At 39.0% G+C, this 19,386-nt stretch overlaps 2 protein-coding genes across 3 annotated transcripts in view; both read right to left on the reverse strand.

Moving 5' to 3' along the window:
• LOC126368190 (equilibrative nucleoside transporter 3) overlaps window positions 1-19,386 on the reverse strand; it is a 418,002-nt gene that overhangs the window by 326,200 nt on the left and 72,416 nt on the right. The window lies entirely within an intron of this gene.
• The window catches only part of LOC126368171 (ATP-binding cassette sub-family G member 1), a 53,646-nt gene continuing 41,016 nt past the window's right edge, over window positions 6,757-19,386 (reverse strand). For both annotated transcript variants that reach the window (XM_050012060.1, XM_050012059.1), the window contains 7 exons: window positions 18,119-18,330; window positions 13,843-14,000; window positions 13,001-13,169; window positions 12,662-12,762; window positions 11,356-11,511; window positions 10,220-10,405; window positions 6,757-9,789 (listed from right to left, as the gene is read on the reverse strand). In XM_050012060.1, coding sequence (XP_049868017.1) covers window positions 9,631-9,789; window positions 10,220-10,405; window positions 11,356-11,511; window positions 12,662-12,762; window positions 13,001-13,169; window positions 13,843-14,000; window positions 18,119-18,330 — 1,141 coding nt within the window. In that variant the 3' untranslated portion in view covers window positions 6,757-9,630. The remainder of the gene's footprint in view (window positions 9,790-10,219; window positions 10,406-11,355; window positions 11,512-12,661; window positions 12,763-13,000; window positions 13,170-13,842; window positions 14,001-18,118; window positions 18,331-19,386) is intronic.

Genomic DNA, 19,386 nt, shown 5'->3' on the forward strand with positions numbered 1-19,386 from the left:
TACAGCACAACGTGGTATTACGTCTTATAAAAAATATTATTTAATACCAGAACGTCAGTAAACGTAGACTAGCTGTACTTTTATTTCACAGATCAGTTACTGTGCTACAACACATCAAATTTTCAAATCTCTAGTGCTACGCTACATCAAATTTTTTTCATGTCTTTCGGAGCACTACAATCACTACATACTTTCCTACTTCCCCCCGCGCAACGTCCATACACGTCGATCGGTCTAAATATCGCCTTTCATTAAGTTCACCTGTGCGCGTCTAGGTCCTCCTAGACGCTTTTGCGCCGCATACAACGAGTGATTCAGATAACTCTGGCAGTAACACTGAAACTGCAGAAGATTGTGAAACTGACAGTTTTAGTTGTGATAGCATTTTTAATACTCGTAAACGAAAATCGTATACTAACAATTCAAATTCTTCAGAACCTAAAAGCAAGAGATCTAGTCTCAACCCCAAATATTCCAGTGACGAAGAAAACTCTGACAATATTTCGATCAATTCCAGTGTATTGAGCAGAAATATAGGAGATGACCTAAATTTAGAAGCCTCATCTTTCGTAATCGAGCTTACACATATAGAAGGCCACCAAAGCCAGCTGTTGTCACCTCCATCAGTTTTTGCATTCAACATCAGACCTGAATCACGCACGCACCAGTCATCCCTTCTACTAAACCCTTTTGCCGAAGAAGGTGGCCTAAGTGCACGCATGCAGCCGCCATCTCCACCGCCGGGCCCTACAGCCGAAGAAAGCAACCCGAGACCACACGAGCAGTCACCATCTCCACCGCCGAACCCTGCAGCCGAAGAAGGCAACCCGGGACCACGAGAGCAGTTTCCATCTCCACCGCCGGACCTTACAGCCGAAGAAGGCAACCCGGGACCACGCGAGCATTCACCATCTCCACTGCCGGACCCTGCAGCCGAAGAAGGTAACCCGGGACCACGCGAACAGTCACCTTCTCCACCGCCGAACCCTGCAGCTGAAAAAGGCAACCCGGGACCACGCGAGTAGTCACCATCTCCACCGCCGAACCCTGCAGCTGAAAAAGGCAACCCGGGATCACGCGAGCAGTCACCATCTCCACCGCCAAACCCTGCAGCCGAAGAAGGCAACCCGGGACCACGCGAGCAGTCACCATCTCCACCGCCGAACTCTGCAGCTGAAAAAGGCAACCCGGGACCACGCGAGCAGTCACCATCTCCACCGCCAGACCCTGCAGCCGAAGAAGGCAACCCGGGATCACGTGAGCAATCACCATCTCCACCGCCGGACTCTGCAGCCGAAGAAGGCAACCCGGGATCACGTGAGCAATCACCATCTCCGCCGCCGGACTCTGCAGCCGAAGAAGGCAACCCGGGACCATGCGAGCCGTTACCATCCCCACCGTCGGACCTTGCAGCCGAATCACAGAACGTCTATCACCGTGGAAGTGCTTTAATGTTATTCCCTGGTTTGTAATTATTACCATATCGACTAAGGCTGAACGTTACTGAACGTTGACGTGAGTATACGCTGTTTTCTGTTCTTTCCGATCATATCTATATTCCGTGACAGAACGTCATTTAATGTCGCCGTGAATAAACGTTGTTCAATAATATTTTTGATTTATTTCACTCAATAGCAAACAACATCATAGAACGTCGCCGTGATTAAACGTTGTTACCAATTGTATAGGATTTGATTGATATAATACAACTGAACGTATTCTAACGTCGACGTATGATGACGATAGTGCTACTATCATAACTTTATTTTGAAATTGGTGTGGTACATCGTTGTTAGACGTTAATCATATTTATATGAAAAAAGTATGTGCTATAGAGCTTAGTCTTCAATACAAGGCCTGTTTACGTGAACGTGTTAAATCTTCTTTTTCGTAAGCAAGTAATGTAAGTATACAAAAGGAATAAATAAATGAAATTGAATAGATCGTAAGAATTTTGGTCTGGTTTCAGCTTTAGAAAGAAAGAAAGAAACATTTATTACTTCCGGACACCACAGACACAGACAGACAGGTACATTACATTTAACACAGGACAGAAACCACACGGAAATCAATAAGTACATAGACGAAAAAATAATTACCAAAACAAAAAGAAAAACAAACCAAAATCATAAAAACAATAATAATAAAACTAAGTATTCTAAATGCAACGCACTAACGGCCCAATCACCATTTTTTTTTTGACTTTAGCACCTAGGGTTATGTTTACTTACATTAGATACTGCACTGCACTGAAACTTATGTCGTTGAACTTTCAGGGTTCAAAAACCACATGACATCAGAAAATAATACATAAGTTGGTAACTAAATAATCATTTGCGTCATTCACACCAGTTTTGTTCGTTTTGCTCGGCCAAAAATAAACGCCATGGTGTCTTATCATTTCCTTTTTTTTTTCGCATTCGGGGCGATGACCAAAGCTTTGTGAGATAAAGCTCTTTCAAACAGCGCGGGACAGTTATCAGCTAGTGGCTTCTTCTTCAACCGCATGGGTTGTTAGCAGTTATGTGCCATACCGGCAGTAAGAATGCGCAAAATGTATGTAAAAAGAAATTTATTACCTAACTCTTAAGCAAATAAAAAAAATATATGAGTTTACTTTGGACATGATCCATAGAGGTTAGTAACAAACAATAAACAACTTAATCTAGTGTTAGTAATAGAACAATTAAGGTAACCCGTAGTTAATCCGGCCAAGTAGTTAATGCCATCTGCGGCAAATCTACAATAAGTCACCTCAAAAAAAAGAAAACGTACACATTAGCACAACACATTACTGATAAGCAGGTTCCCACCGCCTGGTCACCGGTATCTGCAAGTCCACTTTAGTATATAGGCGCAACCAGTGGCCTAGCAGTGGGAAGTCCCACCTATCAGTCAACACGCTCAGAATACAATCAGAAATAAAATCAGAGTGTAAGAAAGAAGAATTTTAAAAAGAAAAGCAGCCTATGTCCTTACTAGTAAAAAGTTTTAACATTCCAACTTTGGGAATATGGCCAGGATCAGCACATCACTGGTTGTGAGGTGGTTTACCAATCCCAGCAACTCTCGTGGCCGGGAATTAATGAGCCACCGAAGTCCCCTGACACGGATCATCTTACTTTCGGAATCGGGTGATGAGCCGGCCTAATCAACCAAACTAAATTAGTTAGTGGTTTGCTCTAGAGCAATAAGGTCGCCCAAATTGTACTGTATTCATGTGTTATGTCTGATTGTTTAAATGTAGTTATGTGCAATAAAGTATATTTGATTGATTGATTATGGTATGTGCTCACCGGGATTCAAACCCGGGACCTCCGATTAGCCTAACGCTAAACCACTGGACCGCGGAAGCTATTCAAGCAAGCAAGCATTTTAAAACAGGTTTTACTTTTATATAGCTACCTGTACAGTCATGGGCAATATAATGTACCCACTTTAGGACTCTGTCGCACTAACATATTTGACATTTAGTGAGACTTACAGTTCAATTTGTCAAAAAAGTTAATGTGACATGGTACCAAAGTGTATATATGTACATATTAATGCTCGTGACCGTACTTATAAACAACTACGTTTTTCAACTGGCTATAAAAACAATGACGCATTATTTCCTAAGCTAGTTTCTAAGCAATTTAGGTAGTAATAACAGGTATATGTTTATCTAGGAATTAACTAATGCCTAGGCAGGTATCATTACCAAGATGTTACCAGTAATATGGTCATTGACATGGTACGTTGCACTTCTGTCCCCATTCCAACTCCATTCAAAAACCAACATTATGTTGTGTGGGTTGAGTTGAAATTTGATGGGATGGGTGATGGGCATTGGTGATGGATGGATAGGCACAACACAATTTTAGTGTTTCTGCGGTTCTGAATGTAACCGCTAACTGCGTGTACATGATGAAGGCAATGTTTATGATGGGAGGAGGTCCAGACCTCAAAGTAGACTGACGCAGAATTGGCACATGTACCACCTTACAAATAAAAAATAAACCAGGGATGAACGTGGGTTTAACTATTTGACAGCCAAGCAAAGTTCAGTCGAATTGTATGATAATTGGCTGTTGGCAATACTATGTCTGTTATCCATGAAATTAGAAGGTTAAACGAAGGAAAATCAGTACATCACCATCTATATTGTTTTTGAGGAACGTAGATTGGTAAGAGTTGAAGAAAAAATAACCATAATGAAGACTATAGAGAACTGGAGAGAAAATATGATTGTCCACCTGATACGACACCTGATACGATAACAAACATCATAGAAGGAAAAATTTAAGGGAAGAGAGGAAGGGGTAGACCTAGGAGAACATTTATGAAACAAATAAAAGAAAAGGTGTAGGTCATGTCGTATCAGGAGGTGAAGGATTTGGCGGGAAGAAGAGAGGAATGGCGACTACTCCACCGACTCTTAAATAAAGAGAGAGAGAGATCTTGGAAAGACCCTCATTGTATAGTTAGGTAATTAAGTGTAGTCAAGCGTATCAATAATATGGGTAAGTAATAAATATAAAACACTTGCAATTCAGACGTTATTATTTGTAATTAAAATTGAATTGAGAAACTACTTACTTACCTACAATTATAAAGATATTTTAAATAACATGTCAAGCATAACTTTATTGCTAATGTATACCCTATTTCAAAGATAATAAAAATCAAGGCGTTCAAGTTTTTAACTCAACTGTGTTGCTTTGAATTGTAGTCTAGGTACTCGTAATTATAGATTTTATTATAAGTATTAACGTAATTATTAGGTAGGTACTTACCTACTTAATAATTAGTATACCTAACCTACCTATTAACATCATCGTACTAGCAATGACTTATCAGGCTACGTTTCTGAAAAAAATATATAGATTGCGCTGTTAAAAATTGCCATGAAGATTCTGAGTTAATATCAAGGGGAATTTCCCATTGCAAAAGCATATTTAATTGAAAATATCATGAATTTCGCGACGAAATTTCTACTTGATATTAACTCGAAATGATGAGCTAAATCGTCGCGATCAATATTCGTTACGGTGTCACTAACACCCTTTATAGGTGTACAGGGTGTTAGGTAGTATAGGTATACTTACCCTGTCCTCGCACTTAACTTTAAATCCCATTTAATAAGGGGTGAGCCTGTACATCTCTGCCTACTCCTTTAGGAATAAAGGCATGATGCTGTTATGTTATAGCTTTAAAAACCAGTTTTGATTATATTCTATAACTGTACTAGGTGAAGGTTTTCCGTCGTGGCTAGCTATTTGTGTCTGATTAGGGAATAAACATTCAGACAATGTGCGCTAGAGTCCAGTTTAGATGTTCAGAGCGTGAGCAGCATCCAAGTTGCCTGCTTACGGAGTGACATACTTTCATTTTACCTTAGTTTTTGTCCTTGCTATTAGATATAGGTACCTACTCTTTACTTAGTTTTTGATGAGGGACTTTCCAGACAAGATTCCTCAATACCTTCCTTAATACCTCATCATCAGCAATTTAAGAGCCACGCTCTTGTCGGTGTAGCATTTTCCATTCCAGTCTATCAAAGGCCAATTCCTTGACTTCCCTATAAGACACGACGTTAACCTTTTCTTTAATCTGTTCCATGTAAGCTCTTCTTGGTCTTCTCCTTCCTCTCTTTCCTTCTATGATGTTTTTAATGAATTCGTCGTGTCTTATTAGGTGTCCAATCATCTTGCCTCTTCTGTCCTCAATAATTCTCAGTATTTGTCTCTTTTCCCTTACTCTTACTAGCACGTCCTCATTTGTAACCCTTTCTGTCCAACTTATTCTTTCCATCCTCCTCCAACACCACATTTCAAAGGCCTCGAGTCTCTCTCTGTCCTTCTGTGTCAGTGTCCAAGTTTCACATCCATAGAGGGCTATACTCCATACGAAGGTTAATACCTTAATACCTAACCAGATAATATTTTAAATTTGTCAGAAAATAACAAAAACATGCATGCATTTTTTTGCATGTGAAGCTTACTTTAGGTACATAAAAAAGCTTATTATAAGATTATTGACTATTAGGTACCTAAATGATAAAAATGTCTGGTATTTAATGTGTTCCTCTAGTTATTAAATAACTTGTAATGTTATTGATTTAAAAGATGTGTTGCTGTTGCAGTTTCTTGTCATTTCTTCTCCTCAGCCATAATACCTAGCGAAATTACGTAAATTCAAAAATGTTACATTGACCTTCAACAAGTTTATCCATGATAATTACGTTGAATAAATGATTCTGATTTCTGATTTCTAACCTGAAGATTTGACAGATCTGGTTTTTTACAAAAGCGACTGCCTATCTGACCTAACCCGCGAAGAGCAAACCAGCTCAATACAGGTTTGGTCACATACCTCCGAAAATGCATTTCTCGGGAATGTGGGTTTTCTCACGATATCATTATAACATCATGGATAACAGACATGCATCTTTTATCTTTGTTTTTGGGTATAAATGATGGCCCTTTTTATTACACCCAGGCATAATTACATGTTCCACCCATTATTAATCTGACCAAAATAAAGAGAAGCAATGTTACGCTGTGTACTTCGATAGCGCGTTTCAGGACTGCATTATTGAATGGTGCCGCCATCTGTTGCACGTGAACGGAACCAGCTAGTTTTCCAAAACTTATACTAAGATTGGTGACATATTTGTCTACCAAATTTCATCAAAATCGGGATAGGGATAATAGGGATAATGTAAAGAGTAATATCGTTCATGTAGTAAGTACAAGAATAAAAATAAAATGCGTGTTATTAAAAAATCATAAACCATTTATTCAAAAATTATACAAAACATCATTATATTATTTAGAACTAACTAGAACCATAGAGCTACCTAAATTATCAGCTTTATTATATTGGACCGTATTTCTTCTACCTAAAGCTAAGTACAATAGACATTACCGTTATCCCAGGTTATAGTCTAATTTTAAAAGTACAGAGTAATGAAGATACAGAAATTATGATAGGAACGCGAACAATCATACCCTATTTAACGTAGCATGAGTATAATGACAACAGGACAGAGATATAGTACATCTCTTAGCGCGAAAGAGACGAGAGATATGTCACTGTAATCAAGCCACGTTATATAGGGCACAAAAATTATACTGTTTTTTTTTAATAATAATATAGTTGATAAAGCAGACACGAGAATTTACACAAAAAAGGCAACCCCATACAGAATGGTGAATAAAATACAGAAAATATATTATTGTAACTAAGAACAACAGGTTCTACGGTCACGTCTAAAAATATTACAACCGTGTCTCATTAACACATTTGAAAAATTGAAACAAAGACTCACTGAATGTCAAATATGTAAATGCGAGAGGGTTCTAAAGTACACACTTACATAGTTTTAAACGTGACATGTTTTTCTGTAATGTTTTTGTCGCGTAACCATCATAACCCTTCGCTTCTTCGCAAACTTAACGCTAGTCTTGACATGGAGGCAAGCCAGAGCGGCAAGACAAGGGAATGACGATGGAAAGAAAATTAAAAAAGATATATTTCATTCCCCTTATAAATAAATAGTCTTCTTTCAAACTTTGTAAAAAAAAACATTATTCAGACAAGGCTGTATGGATTGATTTCTCTTATTTTATTAATGATCGAGTTTATTGACCTAATAAATACGGAATTTATTTATCTGTAAAATATGGTTTTAGTAGTTTCATGAAGGGGCGAATGTTTCAGATCTTATAACGTTACATATATTTAGTGTTCTTTTTTCGTAATTGACATTTAAAAAAAGAACTTTGGCCCAGATTATATATCGCAATAAACGGCACTAAAATAGTATTAAAATGAAACATTTAATATTTATTCCGCACCCTGATTCCACAAGAACATGCACAGTAAATATTTCGTTGAACTTAATCTAGGAATATAAATATAAATTATAGCGAAAAGTAGCATATCTATATCTACATAAAAATGGAAATTAATCTTTTTATTCTGTGACAGTATCACATTTGATCACAATTGTCAAGAAAGTCGAAAGGCACTTGTATTGTATACGATAGATATTTGACCAAAAAGAAATATTTTAGTCTTATAGTAACAAAAAATGTCATGACATAGCTAAAGAGGGGTTAGGAGGAGAGCGGGATTGGGGGAGGGGGAAAGTGGTCGGTTGGGGGGGGAGGTGTTTGAATGTAGACATTTTTATAGGTATTAAAATTATATATGAGCAAATATGTGTGTGTATTTTAAGAAGTATGTTTAAGCAATAACTTCTTTATTACAGCTAAAGAATGTATTAAATTGTTCGACAGTTTAGTAAAAGGCATCGTCCTAACCTTGTATCTGAACAATGTGTCTATCACAATAACTGCGTATAACTGTTAACACACTTCAGAGAAATTATAGACGGGAATCGCGTTTGGGCTAACGTTACCCTACATTTTTTCTGAGACTTTTTTGGGGGAAGTGCGGAATACAAGCATATATCTGACCGTCGCACACTCATAAGACGAAAATCAACGTCTTTTTAAACGCATACCAAAACAGTACCGTCACAGAAAAAACAAAACAAGAACAATTGTCAAGAACGCATGCGCTTGGCAAAGAAAAAACTAGTTATAATCCCTTTTCATTAAGTTTTTATATCCAAAGTTCTGCACATCTGTAATTGGTTTATGCATTAGCACACCCCGGCCTCGGACACTTCATACAAAATACCTCGTTTTACACAGACACTACACATTGACATTATCGTACACGCGCATCTGTGTGTGTGACGTCTGACACCATACGATTCAAGTCTAAACAATGTCCGAGGGGGGTGAGGTAAACCTGGCTCAGACGCTGGTGGGGAGCGGAGAGTTGCCGTTCTGTACGTAGTATTATTCTTTATTCTATGGTATTAGTACAAGCCTATAAGTGTCATATTGATTGTAACGCGTTTGTACTGTTGATGTGCCCAATAATAAAATTAAACAAAAAATATACCCGTCTATAATTTCTCTAGAGGTTATATACCGACAAGAATGTTTTGTCGCGTGGAACACATTTACAGGAGGGCGCTGATGTGCTGGTGTGGTGTTATAAATAACAACTGTCAAAAATTACGTTTGTCATAAGACGGGGCCTTAGTTCTCATTTTGGCCACGCGCTAAAACATCCTTGTCTGTCTAGGTAAATTATTTATTTACTAAATATTACGGTGCCTTGTCGTTAAAACTTTGATTTTCAAGTCTTGCTTTGATATTTGACAACATTTGTGATGGTAACATTGGTGGCAACATGGCAACATTGAAAATTATTTCAATGTTGCCATTAGTAGAAAAGGCTTTTTGAAGCTATAACTTTTCTGTATTAATAAAATAAGAAATAGGAATCGCTTATTGTTAAGACTTTAATATCTGTGTATCCAATTTCTTTTTCTTTTACAACTTGATTCTTTAACCGTAGGGCATTTATTTAAAAGATGTGAATTTTATTGTATTCTGTCGTATTACTTTCATAAAATACCGTTAGAAACTTGATTTTTAATATCGATTCATAAACTCAAATCCACTCCAAAAAAACCAAGTCGAAATCATTTTTTCATTTCAAATCCACTACCTGAGAAATGAAGTCAAAAACATCAAAGCACCGTTCTTACCACCTAGCTGTTGCTTATCGGGTGGACTTGAGTTTCCAGCGCAGGAAGAGGAAGGCGGCAACCCTGAGTACGACGAAGATGAGACATAGGGCTGCGATGTCCAAGGTGAAGTCTGCGTCTTGCATGTCTAGCTCCTCCAGGGTAGTCAGCGGGTTTTTGAAGTGGCAGTACGACTGGAAGAGATGGTATTGGTGAGTTTACACACATAACGTAAGATAAGCATACGGCTTTATCCCAATTAGGGGGTAGGGGTAGTCAAAGATACATCCATCGCAAGATGACCTAAGTACCCACACGTCACCGAACTTACTGACCAATATGATAATGGTGAGCCGTATCGCCGTCATATTATGGTGAGTTTAAAAAATAAATAAAAAGGGAGACTTTTGAGTGCAGTTATTATAGCGTTGCTATAGCGAATCCCTTTCGCTTTGTGAAGCGACTTTTTGAGAAATGAGAAATATTATTTTTTTGACAGCTCAAATGACATAGTTTCAAAAAAAGCTACTTCTTTTTTAAATCGTCCTAAAAATATCGCTTTTACCACAACCTCACCTAAAAAGTACGGACGGTATAAATAAATAATTCTATAGAAATATTAACCTGATGACACTGCAACTTGGGCCGGTCATACGAGTAGGTAGCGAGCGCGGTACCCTCGAACCCATATCTGATGTATGAGAGGTACGTGATCCATCGCAAGTAGACAGGTATGGCGTTGAACGACACGAAGAAACCGCTGAACAGCAGGAAGGGTACCGACATCACAGGTGCCAGGAACACGCCGTTCTGTGGAGAGAAAGGGTGTGTTAGACTGCTGTGTCGATTCTGGCAGACATACATAACATAGACAGCGTATATGGGTCGTTCTTCTTTTTTATCGACAATTATCTGTCCTACGTTCTGTTTTTGATAAGTTATGTTTTAGAATTTTATTTCATGTATATAGTTATCTTATTATACTCAAAATACAAGCAAAATACTAATCGGTTCCTCAATTAGTTATTAACGTAGCTTGATTGTTTTTCACAAAATTTTGTGACAGTGGTAAATTGAAATGCTGTCTCCGATGAAAAGGGCCACTCTGTCACAATATTTTTTGGAATGCGAAAGAAGAAAAATATGTTACCAAGATAAAGAGAACCACTAAATAGTCATCTACGGACACATCTTTATATGATGTTTTAAAATATTTATTGCCGTTATAATTTTAAAGATGTTAAATCCGATAAATTGAGAAAATGTCTCTTTGTTGTCGATAAAAAAGAAGAACGACCAATATACGTCCTACTGCGGGGCACAGGCCTCCACTCAAACAACCGGAAGGGGCATGGAGCATACTCCACTACACTGCTCCACTACGGGTTGGTAGAAGTGTTTTAACGGCTAATAGCCGGGATCAACGGCTTAACATGCCGTCCGAAGCACGTAATCATCTTACTTTTTCAGACAATCAGGTAATTCCAGCCTGAAAGATATTACCAAACAAAGGACAGTCTCACAACGAGATTTCGACAATGTCCTCATCACGTCATTATTCGTAAGTAGACCTGACCAATAAGTTTCATCATCATCAGCCACACACACCACATCCCACTGCTGGGCATAGGCCTCCCCCAAGGATCTCCACGACGATCGGTCCTGCGCTGCCCGCATCCAGCGGCTTCCCGCGACCTTCACCAGATCGTCGGTCCACCTTGTAGCCAATAAGTTTACTAACAAAAATTAATGATATTTACCTGGACATTCATAGCAGCGCCGACAACTAACCCCACGCTCTGGGCTACGAAGGAGATGAGCAGACACGACGACAGGAACATGGAGAACCGGAACCAGACCAGCGGCTGTGACGTCAGCAGGTACACAATCACCACGTAGATAATGCAGAATATCGCCTGGGGAGAAAAGTATACAAGGTTTTTTTAAGTTATTTTGATTTGGAGACGTGTGGTTGCTGGGGGGAGGAGGCGAAGCAATTCGTTAAGGACCTGGGCCGTCGCCTTAGAGAGCAGGGCTTTGATCCCCCGCTCCGGGTCTTACTTGGCTCAGAGGTTGTCCGTGGCAATCCAGCGCGGTAACGCTGCGAGTGTCATGGGCACTTTTGGGCCGGGTTTGACACGGAGAGGGTTCTAGGTTAAGTAATTTTAAGTTAGGTTATTTGACGACATTTTTGTAATATTTTTAATTTCAATTTTTTTTTCATCATATCCAGCTTACGACATCGTATCAACAGTGACTGCAAGTTGTCTTTGATTATTTGTGGCTCTGCCCACCCCATTAGGGATTACGGGCGTGAGTTTATGTATGTATGTATGTATGTCAATTTTTTTTTTCAAATTCGGAACAATAAACTATAAACTACACTATTAAACTTACACGACACCACAAATTCAAATTCAAAAATATCTTTTTACAGTAGGTAACATAGTTACATTTTAAATCGTCATTGTTTACATAACCAACGTCTCATCCGCATAAAACTACTACAGCTTCTCACAAGCTGTATAGCAGGGGAAAAGAAACTGCAAGAAAAACCTCGGAACAGGGCCCTAGACGTTCTTTTGAAAAAAAAAACATAAAATACTGTAATACAATTTAGTTATCGTATACGCGCATCTGTGTGTGACTAAACGCCCATAACGCATGAAGGTTAAAATACGACCGAAGAGGGGGTGAGGTAAACCTAGCTCAGCCGCTGGTGGGGAGCGGAGAGTTGCCGTTCTAAACGATCTTAACAAAATTATTCCTTATTCTATGACAATACTACACTACTAAACTATATACCTACTGGTTGATTTTCATTATTATGCTGTGTTTATTTTTATTCTCTCTTTATTTAAGAGCTGCGCTCTTATCGGTGGAATAATCGCCATTCCTCTCTTCTTCCCGCCAAATCCTTCACCTCCTGATACGACACGACCTGCACCTCTTTTATTCCCCCCCCCCTTCCCCTCTTTCCCCCACTCTCCGCCCCTCTCGTCCCCCCTGTCCTGTCCTCTCTTCTCATTTTTTTTTATGTGAATAAAATCTAAATAAGGGTCTCACCTGGAATGGTATGTCGGAAACAGTGATGGCCAAATAGTACGACCGCAGCGAGTACCATCTGTTGAAGTGTTCCTTCACCAGCACCGGCATCTCCAGGGGGACTGTGAACAAACAGACACATTCATATTAATACATCAGACTTCAAGAATAACCATCCATAACTGACGAGATATCGGAGTCCAGGCTCAGAACGGACGACCATGTCTTGCGGAAACTCCTTTCCATGGCTGAGGGGAGACACAGGGAGGCTCAGGGAGAGGGAGGGAATTCCATCTATCGCCAATTTAGAGTACTTCTGACGTTCTTTTTTCTTGTTTTGTTATATAACAATATACTCACAGCTAAGTATAGTGATGGTCATTGAGGTGTACATGAGGAAGAGCATGTTGAAGAACAGGAAACCGAGGTTGGACAGCACCTTGGAGCCGTCGTCGCCGATATCGTAGTACAGCGCGCCGATCAGGAACCCGACCAGGATGTGGGCGAATAGTCGCAGGTACATCAATGTCTGTTAAATTAGAACGGCTTATTAAATTTAAAATGATAGGCGGAAAAAGGAGATTCAAATTCAAATTCAAAAATATCTTTATTCAGTTGGTAACATAGTTACACTTTGAATCGTCAATTTTTACATAACGAACGTCTCATCCGCCTAAAACTACTGCAGTTTCTCACAAGCTGCTGGGGAAAAGAAGAGAGGCCAGTGTGTGCAGAGTTTGCTCCCTGCTACAGTATTATAATTTAATGAATCATGTTTTCAGGAAATGACAAATGAAATGAGAATCATTTATTCAGCGTAATTATCATGGATAAACTTGTTGAAGGTCAATGTAACATTTTTGAATTTACGTCATTTCGCAAAGTGTTATGGCTGAGGAGAAGAAATGACAAGAAACTGCAACAGCAACACATCTGTTAAAAACCAATGAAGGTATGTACAGGTGAGCCTTCTTCTATCGTGTGGGTTGTGAGGTGAATTACCAACTTCATCAACCCTGGTGTCAGGGTTATTATTGAATCGCCAAAGGCCCCTGACAAGGTCCATGTAACGACTATTTACTTACATCAGTAAGTATCGTGGTGAGCCGTACCGCCGTCTATTATGGTCGTCCTAACTGTGTGTTCGACAAGTTTATCTTTACTTAATATCAGCTAGAACTATGAATATTGACGTCACTCACCCAATCTCTTCTACTGAAGAGTAACGTTCTCTTCAAGACGACCCAGAACTGAGTCAACTCAGATGTGGCGTACCGGCGCGGTGACCCGTTGTCGCCTAGCAATGCCACTTCTGCGTTGTCTTGCTTCTCCGTGTCCATCTGGACCACCAGGGGCTCGCCTGGATGAGAGAATTGAAGATATTACTTATAAATAATAATAATCATCATCAACATCAATTTAAGAACCACGCTCTTGTCGGTGCAGCTTTTTCCATGCTACTTTTTAAGGGGAAAATAGGGCAGTGGTTAACAGCCTCCGTGGTCTAGTGGTTAGAGCGTTAGGCTCACGATCTGGAGGTCCGGGTTTGATTCGCGATGGGGACATTGGTGAAATCACTTTTTGAGACTGTCCTTTGTTTGGTAAGGACTTTTCAGGCTTGAATCACCTGATAGTCCGAAAAAGTAAGATGATTCCGTGCGTCGGAGGGCACGTTAAGCCGTTGGTCCCGGCTATTAGCCGTAAAAACACCTCCACCAACCCGCATTGGAGCAGCGTGGTGGAGTATGCTCCATACCCCCTCCGGTTGATTGAGGGAAGGCCTGTGCCCAGCAGTGGGACGTATAGAGGCTGTTTATATATGTATGTATGTAGGGCAGTGGTTTCCCTCTTCCCTATAAATAATAATAAAACACTGTATTGCACAGAAAGAACATAATTAAAGTACATATACATACAACACAAAAGACGACTTTATGTTAAAAATTTGATAGAAGAAGAACAATTCTCTTAAGTGTGGTAAGGAGTATACTCTCGAGTATAGCCACAAGTAGGCAAAGACAATAGACATGATAAAATAACAATCTAAATATAGAATATAGAAACCAGTATAAGCTTATCGTCATCTCCCTAGCATTATCCCATTTAATTTCATTTATCCATTCACAGGGTCCGCTTACCTAACCTGAAGATTTGACAGATCGGAAGGACAGCCAGGCAGTCGTTTCTGTAAAAAACCGGACCTGTCAAATCAGGTGAGGTAAGCGGACCTTGTGAGAAACGGACTAATGCTAGAGAGATGATGATACTTTATTGAGCAGAGCAGAAAGGCACATGCGGCGTTATTGCTCATACAGCAATTTCTTCCGGGCATCCTTATGTCTAACTAGTCTGTTGCCTTTCATCATCTTAGATAGACAGCCTAACCAGAGATTTTATCATCGAGGACATTAAACCTACATAACGGAACACGGTAAGAAAAACATTAAGCTAGAAATGAGGCGGCGTCACGCGTTTTTCCCTGCCAATTTGCATAAAATCAGATGTCGTAAGGTTAAACGAGTTAAATGAGACAATGTTTTATTTAAATTTGACTGTTGGCATGTTGAAGTTGGTTTTTACAGAACATGTTTCAGTAAAACAAATGAGGTACATATATCCTTTCTCGCACGCTTTCATATGGTATATGAGCTGATTCATCTCCGGTATTCGGTGTGGTGTCACTAAGTTCATTCTTTTATTAGGCTGGGTTGCTTTTATGCTGAATTGGGAGCAAATAAAAAAAACATATACAACACGTTCAGCTGCTTATCTTCCCGGGAATGTCGTAAAAACCAAGCAATTGTGTTCCTAAGTAAGGACAAAAAAGACTTAAGGACATAGGAGTTCATATCAAGAGTGGTAGCAACTTATAAACTATATCGACGACTTCGACCATAGACGCAGCGGATTCTTATTACGGAGATAAACGTCGTACGGCTATTGGTCGAAGCAATGGATGTAATTAGCCGCGCGTGACGCGGTAGCTGTGCTGTGGGGACTGATTACTTGTATACCCATACTATTAGGACCGTATTAAGAGTATCTTTGAACAAACAGCGTCTGAGTCAATATTATCAGAGCGTAAGAAAAAAACTTTTTTTTTTTCTTGGTTTAAACTACAATCAGTCCTCTAGACTAGAAGCAGTTTCGTTAAGTGGATAGATGACTGAAAGAAGAAAAAAATAATAAAAAAAATCTAGGAAGTAATAGAATTACTTGTGTTGAGAGCGCTTAATAGAAATGAAAAAAGAAAATTAAGAAGGGTGTGCATATCTGTGTGTATGAATTTGCCATTATTGTATACGTCATAAAATTGCCAATCATGATAAATATCTTCATGCTATGAGGTAATATTATTAAATATCCAAACGATAAATGTGTACGGTCACGAGCATTAATATGTATACACTTTGGTACCATGTCACGTTAACTTTTTTGAGAAATTGAACTGTAAGTCTCACTAAATGTCAAATATGTTAGTGCGACAGAGTCCTAAAGTGGGTACATTATATTGCTCATGACTGTACACACAAAATTGTTTATCAACGTGATGGCCATAGCAATAGATATTATCATATCGGTCACGCAACAGTAAACGCTAATGTACTGAAATTATAGATACTTATATTTTATGTACGCTTATAAAACCTTGGATGTTTAGGTAGATTACTATGGTCTATGAAATATTAATAATACTCTCAATATATTTCACCTGAATTATCCTGTATTGTATTTCACTTCAAAACATTGTACCTTCTTATATCGTGTGCATGGTATAACTAAGATCAGGTATACTCAATCCTATGACAAGCCGCCATTTCTAGACATTGCTAGCCCATTGATGACGTAAGTGTTACCATTCAATTGGTATCGCCAACATTCCAAGGACGTAAATTTTATTATTGAATATTAAGTGAATTACTGACTAATGTATTTAATTACTATTATTTGTCACATATATAAAATCATTAAAACTGTACGTAAATCTAAATTTTCTTGCAAAGAAAATTAAACAGTTAGACATTCGTATCAACAGTGGCTGCAAGTTGTCTTTGATTACTTGTGGCTCTGCTCACCCCATTTGGGATTACGGGCGTGAGTTTATGTATGTATGTATGTATGTATGTGTAAGAAAATTAAAAACAATGGACGTGGGTAGTTTTATTTTTTACGAAATGGCAACGCATGACGTCAGCTGGGCTAACCTTGAAATAGCTGTTAGCTTGGAGCATACCTGGTCTTCTTATACCATGATCGTGTGGGTTGTGGGGTGGATGAATTTCATAATTTATGTTGACCATAGTACACGACCCAATTATCTTAGCAATACCAATATATTTGAAGCGGCTGCAAATTGCCAACTGATTACTTGCGACTCTGCTCACCCTATTAGGGACAGACGCGAGTTTATGTATCTTAGTGTGTATTTAAAGGTAATTAAGTGAAGTAGCCTCAATAGACATGATATAAACAGGAAACTTAACTATTATGGTGAACCTATGACCTTCATATCTGTAAGTTATGTCTAAGTGTCAATAATACTAGTTATTCAAGTACCTAGTATAGAGGCAACTGAGTTTTTTCTGTCCAATTATGTTTATGGTGGTACAAAAGTAACACTTAGCAAGACTTTACACTAGTATTTTTATCGATATAAATATAATCGACACGTGATGAAAACTAGTTATTTATTTTTAGATTCCTCGCTAAATGCGCGGGTTATTTTTTTCGGTTGATTAAGAGGTGGCCTGTGCCAAACAGTGGGACGTATTTATGTATGTACCTCTATTTTATTTAAAAATAAAAATGCACTAATAAGTTCAAGTTGTTTGTAAATGTTTGTTTCCTGGTAGCTGTTGCCGCCCAAATTGTACTGTATTCATGTGTTATGTATGATTGTTGAAATTTAGTCTGTGCAATAAAGTATATTGGGCCCGCAGAATACCAGTGTCGTGGCTCACGCCGCGGCTTATGCTGAGCGAGGTCCATTTATTGAGGACGTCCACCACTGCCACATGACTGTTACGACCAATATTTTGTATTTTATTATTATTATATTTTTCTGTTTCTTTTACGTTTCTGTTAATAATTGTGATTTTGTGTAAGTTTTTTTTCCCCTACTGTGTTTGTAATGTTACTGTGGCGTCCTCTAATAATAAATACTTTCTTTCTTTCTTTCTATATTTGATTTGTTTAATATTATAGGTACCTGTAAATGCGAAAGCAACCTTGTGTGTTACTTTTTGATCTTTGATCTGTTTGAAACCGCTGAACCATTTTAGATGAAATTTGGTATAGAGATATTTGTCAAACTTTAGGAAAGAAAATAGAAAAGTTAATATTCCGGAATAAAAAAATAGACATATTATCCTTTTCGATGGATAATAAAATGACGGGTATAACTTAAAATTAAATTAGGAGGTGTCTGCAGGAATCGTGGGCAGTATGTATGTAAAATAAAGAAAATGGTCGACTTACCTTTGCCTTTAGCAATCTCATTGGCGGCGTATTGCAGGATCCCGTTCTGAAGATTGCTGGTACCATTGCCGTTGGCCACATCATTCCGGAACTTCTCAGGTACTTGGGCCAGGTCGTTCTTGTTCCACTCCTTGTTGGTGTTCAGCGAGACTTCCATGTCCTTCTTGTTGTTGAATTCCGGGACCTTCGCGTCTGGGAACGGTACTCCAGTTCTGCGGAGAGAATGGCAACGCTTAGCACTAGTTTCTTAGAATATACACAGTTTCTGAAGAATGTGGCTATGTTGCCAATGGTCATAGTATACATGTTAGCGTTATTAACGATTCTAGTGCATCAATTTTGCAGAAAACAAGATCTTTTTTATTCGCAATTTTGATCATAGAGTAAACAATACCACTAATAGAAGGGACACTCCGCTTCAGCAATACGAGCTTGGAACGAGCTTGATTTTCGTCACTCCCCGATGAGGGCCTCTTTATTTAAGTTAAGGAGCAACGGAGCGGGCGCGGAATGTCTGTCTCACTCCCACAAACGGAGTTAGAAGGCAAACGGTAAGAACACGATTTTTGTATGAAGTGTCCGGGCTGTGGTTAGGTTAGGTTAGTAATGTTTTTCACCAAGATTAATAAAAAAGTTTATATTTCGCTCTTTACTCATTCAGCGCTTATCGCTATCGTTCCACTAGGGTCGATTAATTATTTCAAATAAAATCCTCTCAGACGAAGCCCTGAGCAGAGGTACGCCCAAGTGGGCACCCTCAGGCCTGTTGTCTTAAATTTTGTACCGGGTGAGAGCCCTCAGCGCTCATTGTGCGGCCAAGTATTTAATGCCATGTACGGCAAAACTACAATAAATCACATAAAAAAAAAACAGTACATCTAGTTGAGAGTTTACTATTAGTGATTATATTTCAGCAACAGCCTCCATGGTCTAGTGGTTAGAGCGTTAGGCTCACGATCTGGAGGTCCGGGTTCGATTTCCGATGGGGACATTGTCGAAATCACTTTGTGAGACTGTCCTTTGTTTGATAAGGACTTTTCAGGCTTGAATCACCTGATTGTCCGAAAAAATAAAATGATTCCGTGCTTCGGAGGGCACGTTAAGCCGTTGGTCCCGGCTATTAGCCGAAAAAACACCTCCACCAACCCGCAGTGGAGCAGCGTGGTGGAGTATGCTCCATACCCCCTCCGGTTGATTTGAGGGGAGGCCTGTGACCAGCAGTGGGACGTATATAGGCTGTTTATGTTTATGTATGTATGATTATATTT

Source organism: Pectinophora gossypiella, chromosome 7, assembly GCF_024362695.1.
Source record: "Pectinophora gossypiella chromosome 7, ilPecGoss1.1, whole genome shotgun sequence".
Classification (NCBI taxonomy): Eukaryota; Metazoa; Arthropoda; class Insecta; order Lepidoptera; family Gelechiidae; genus Pectinophora; species Pectinophora gossypiella.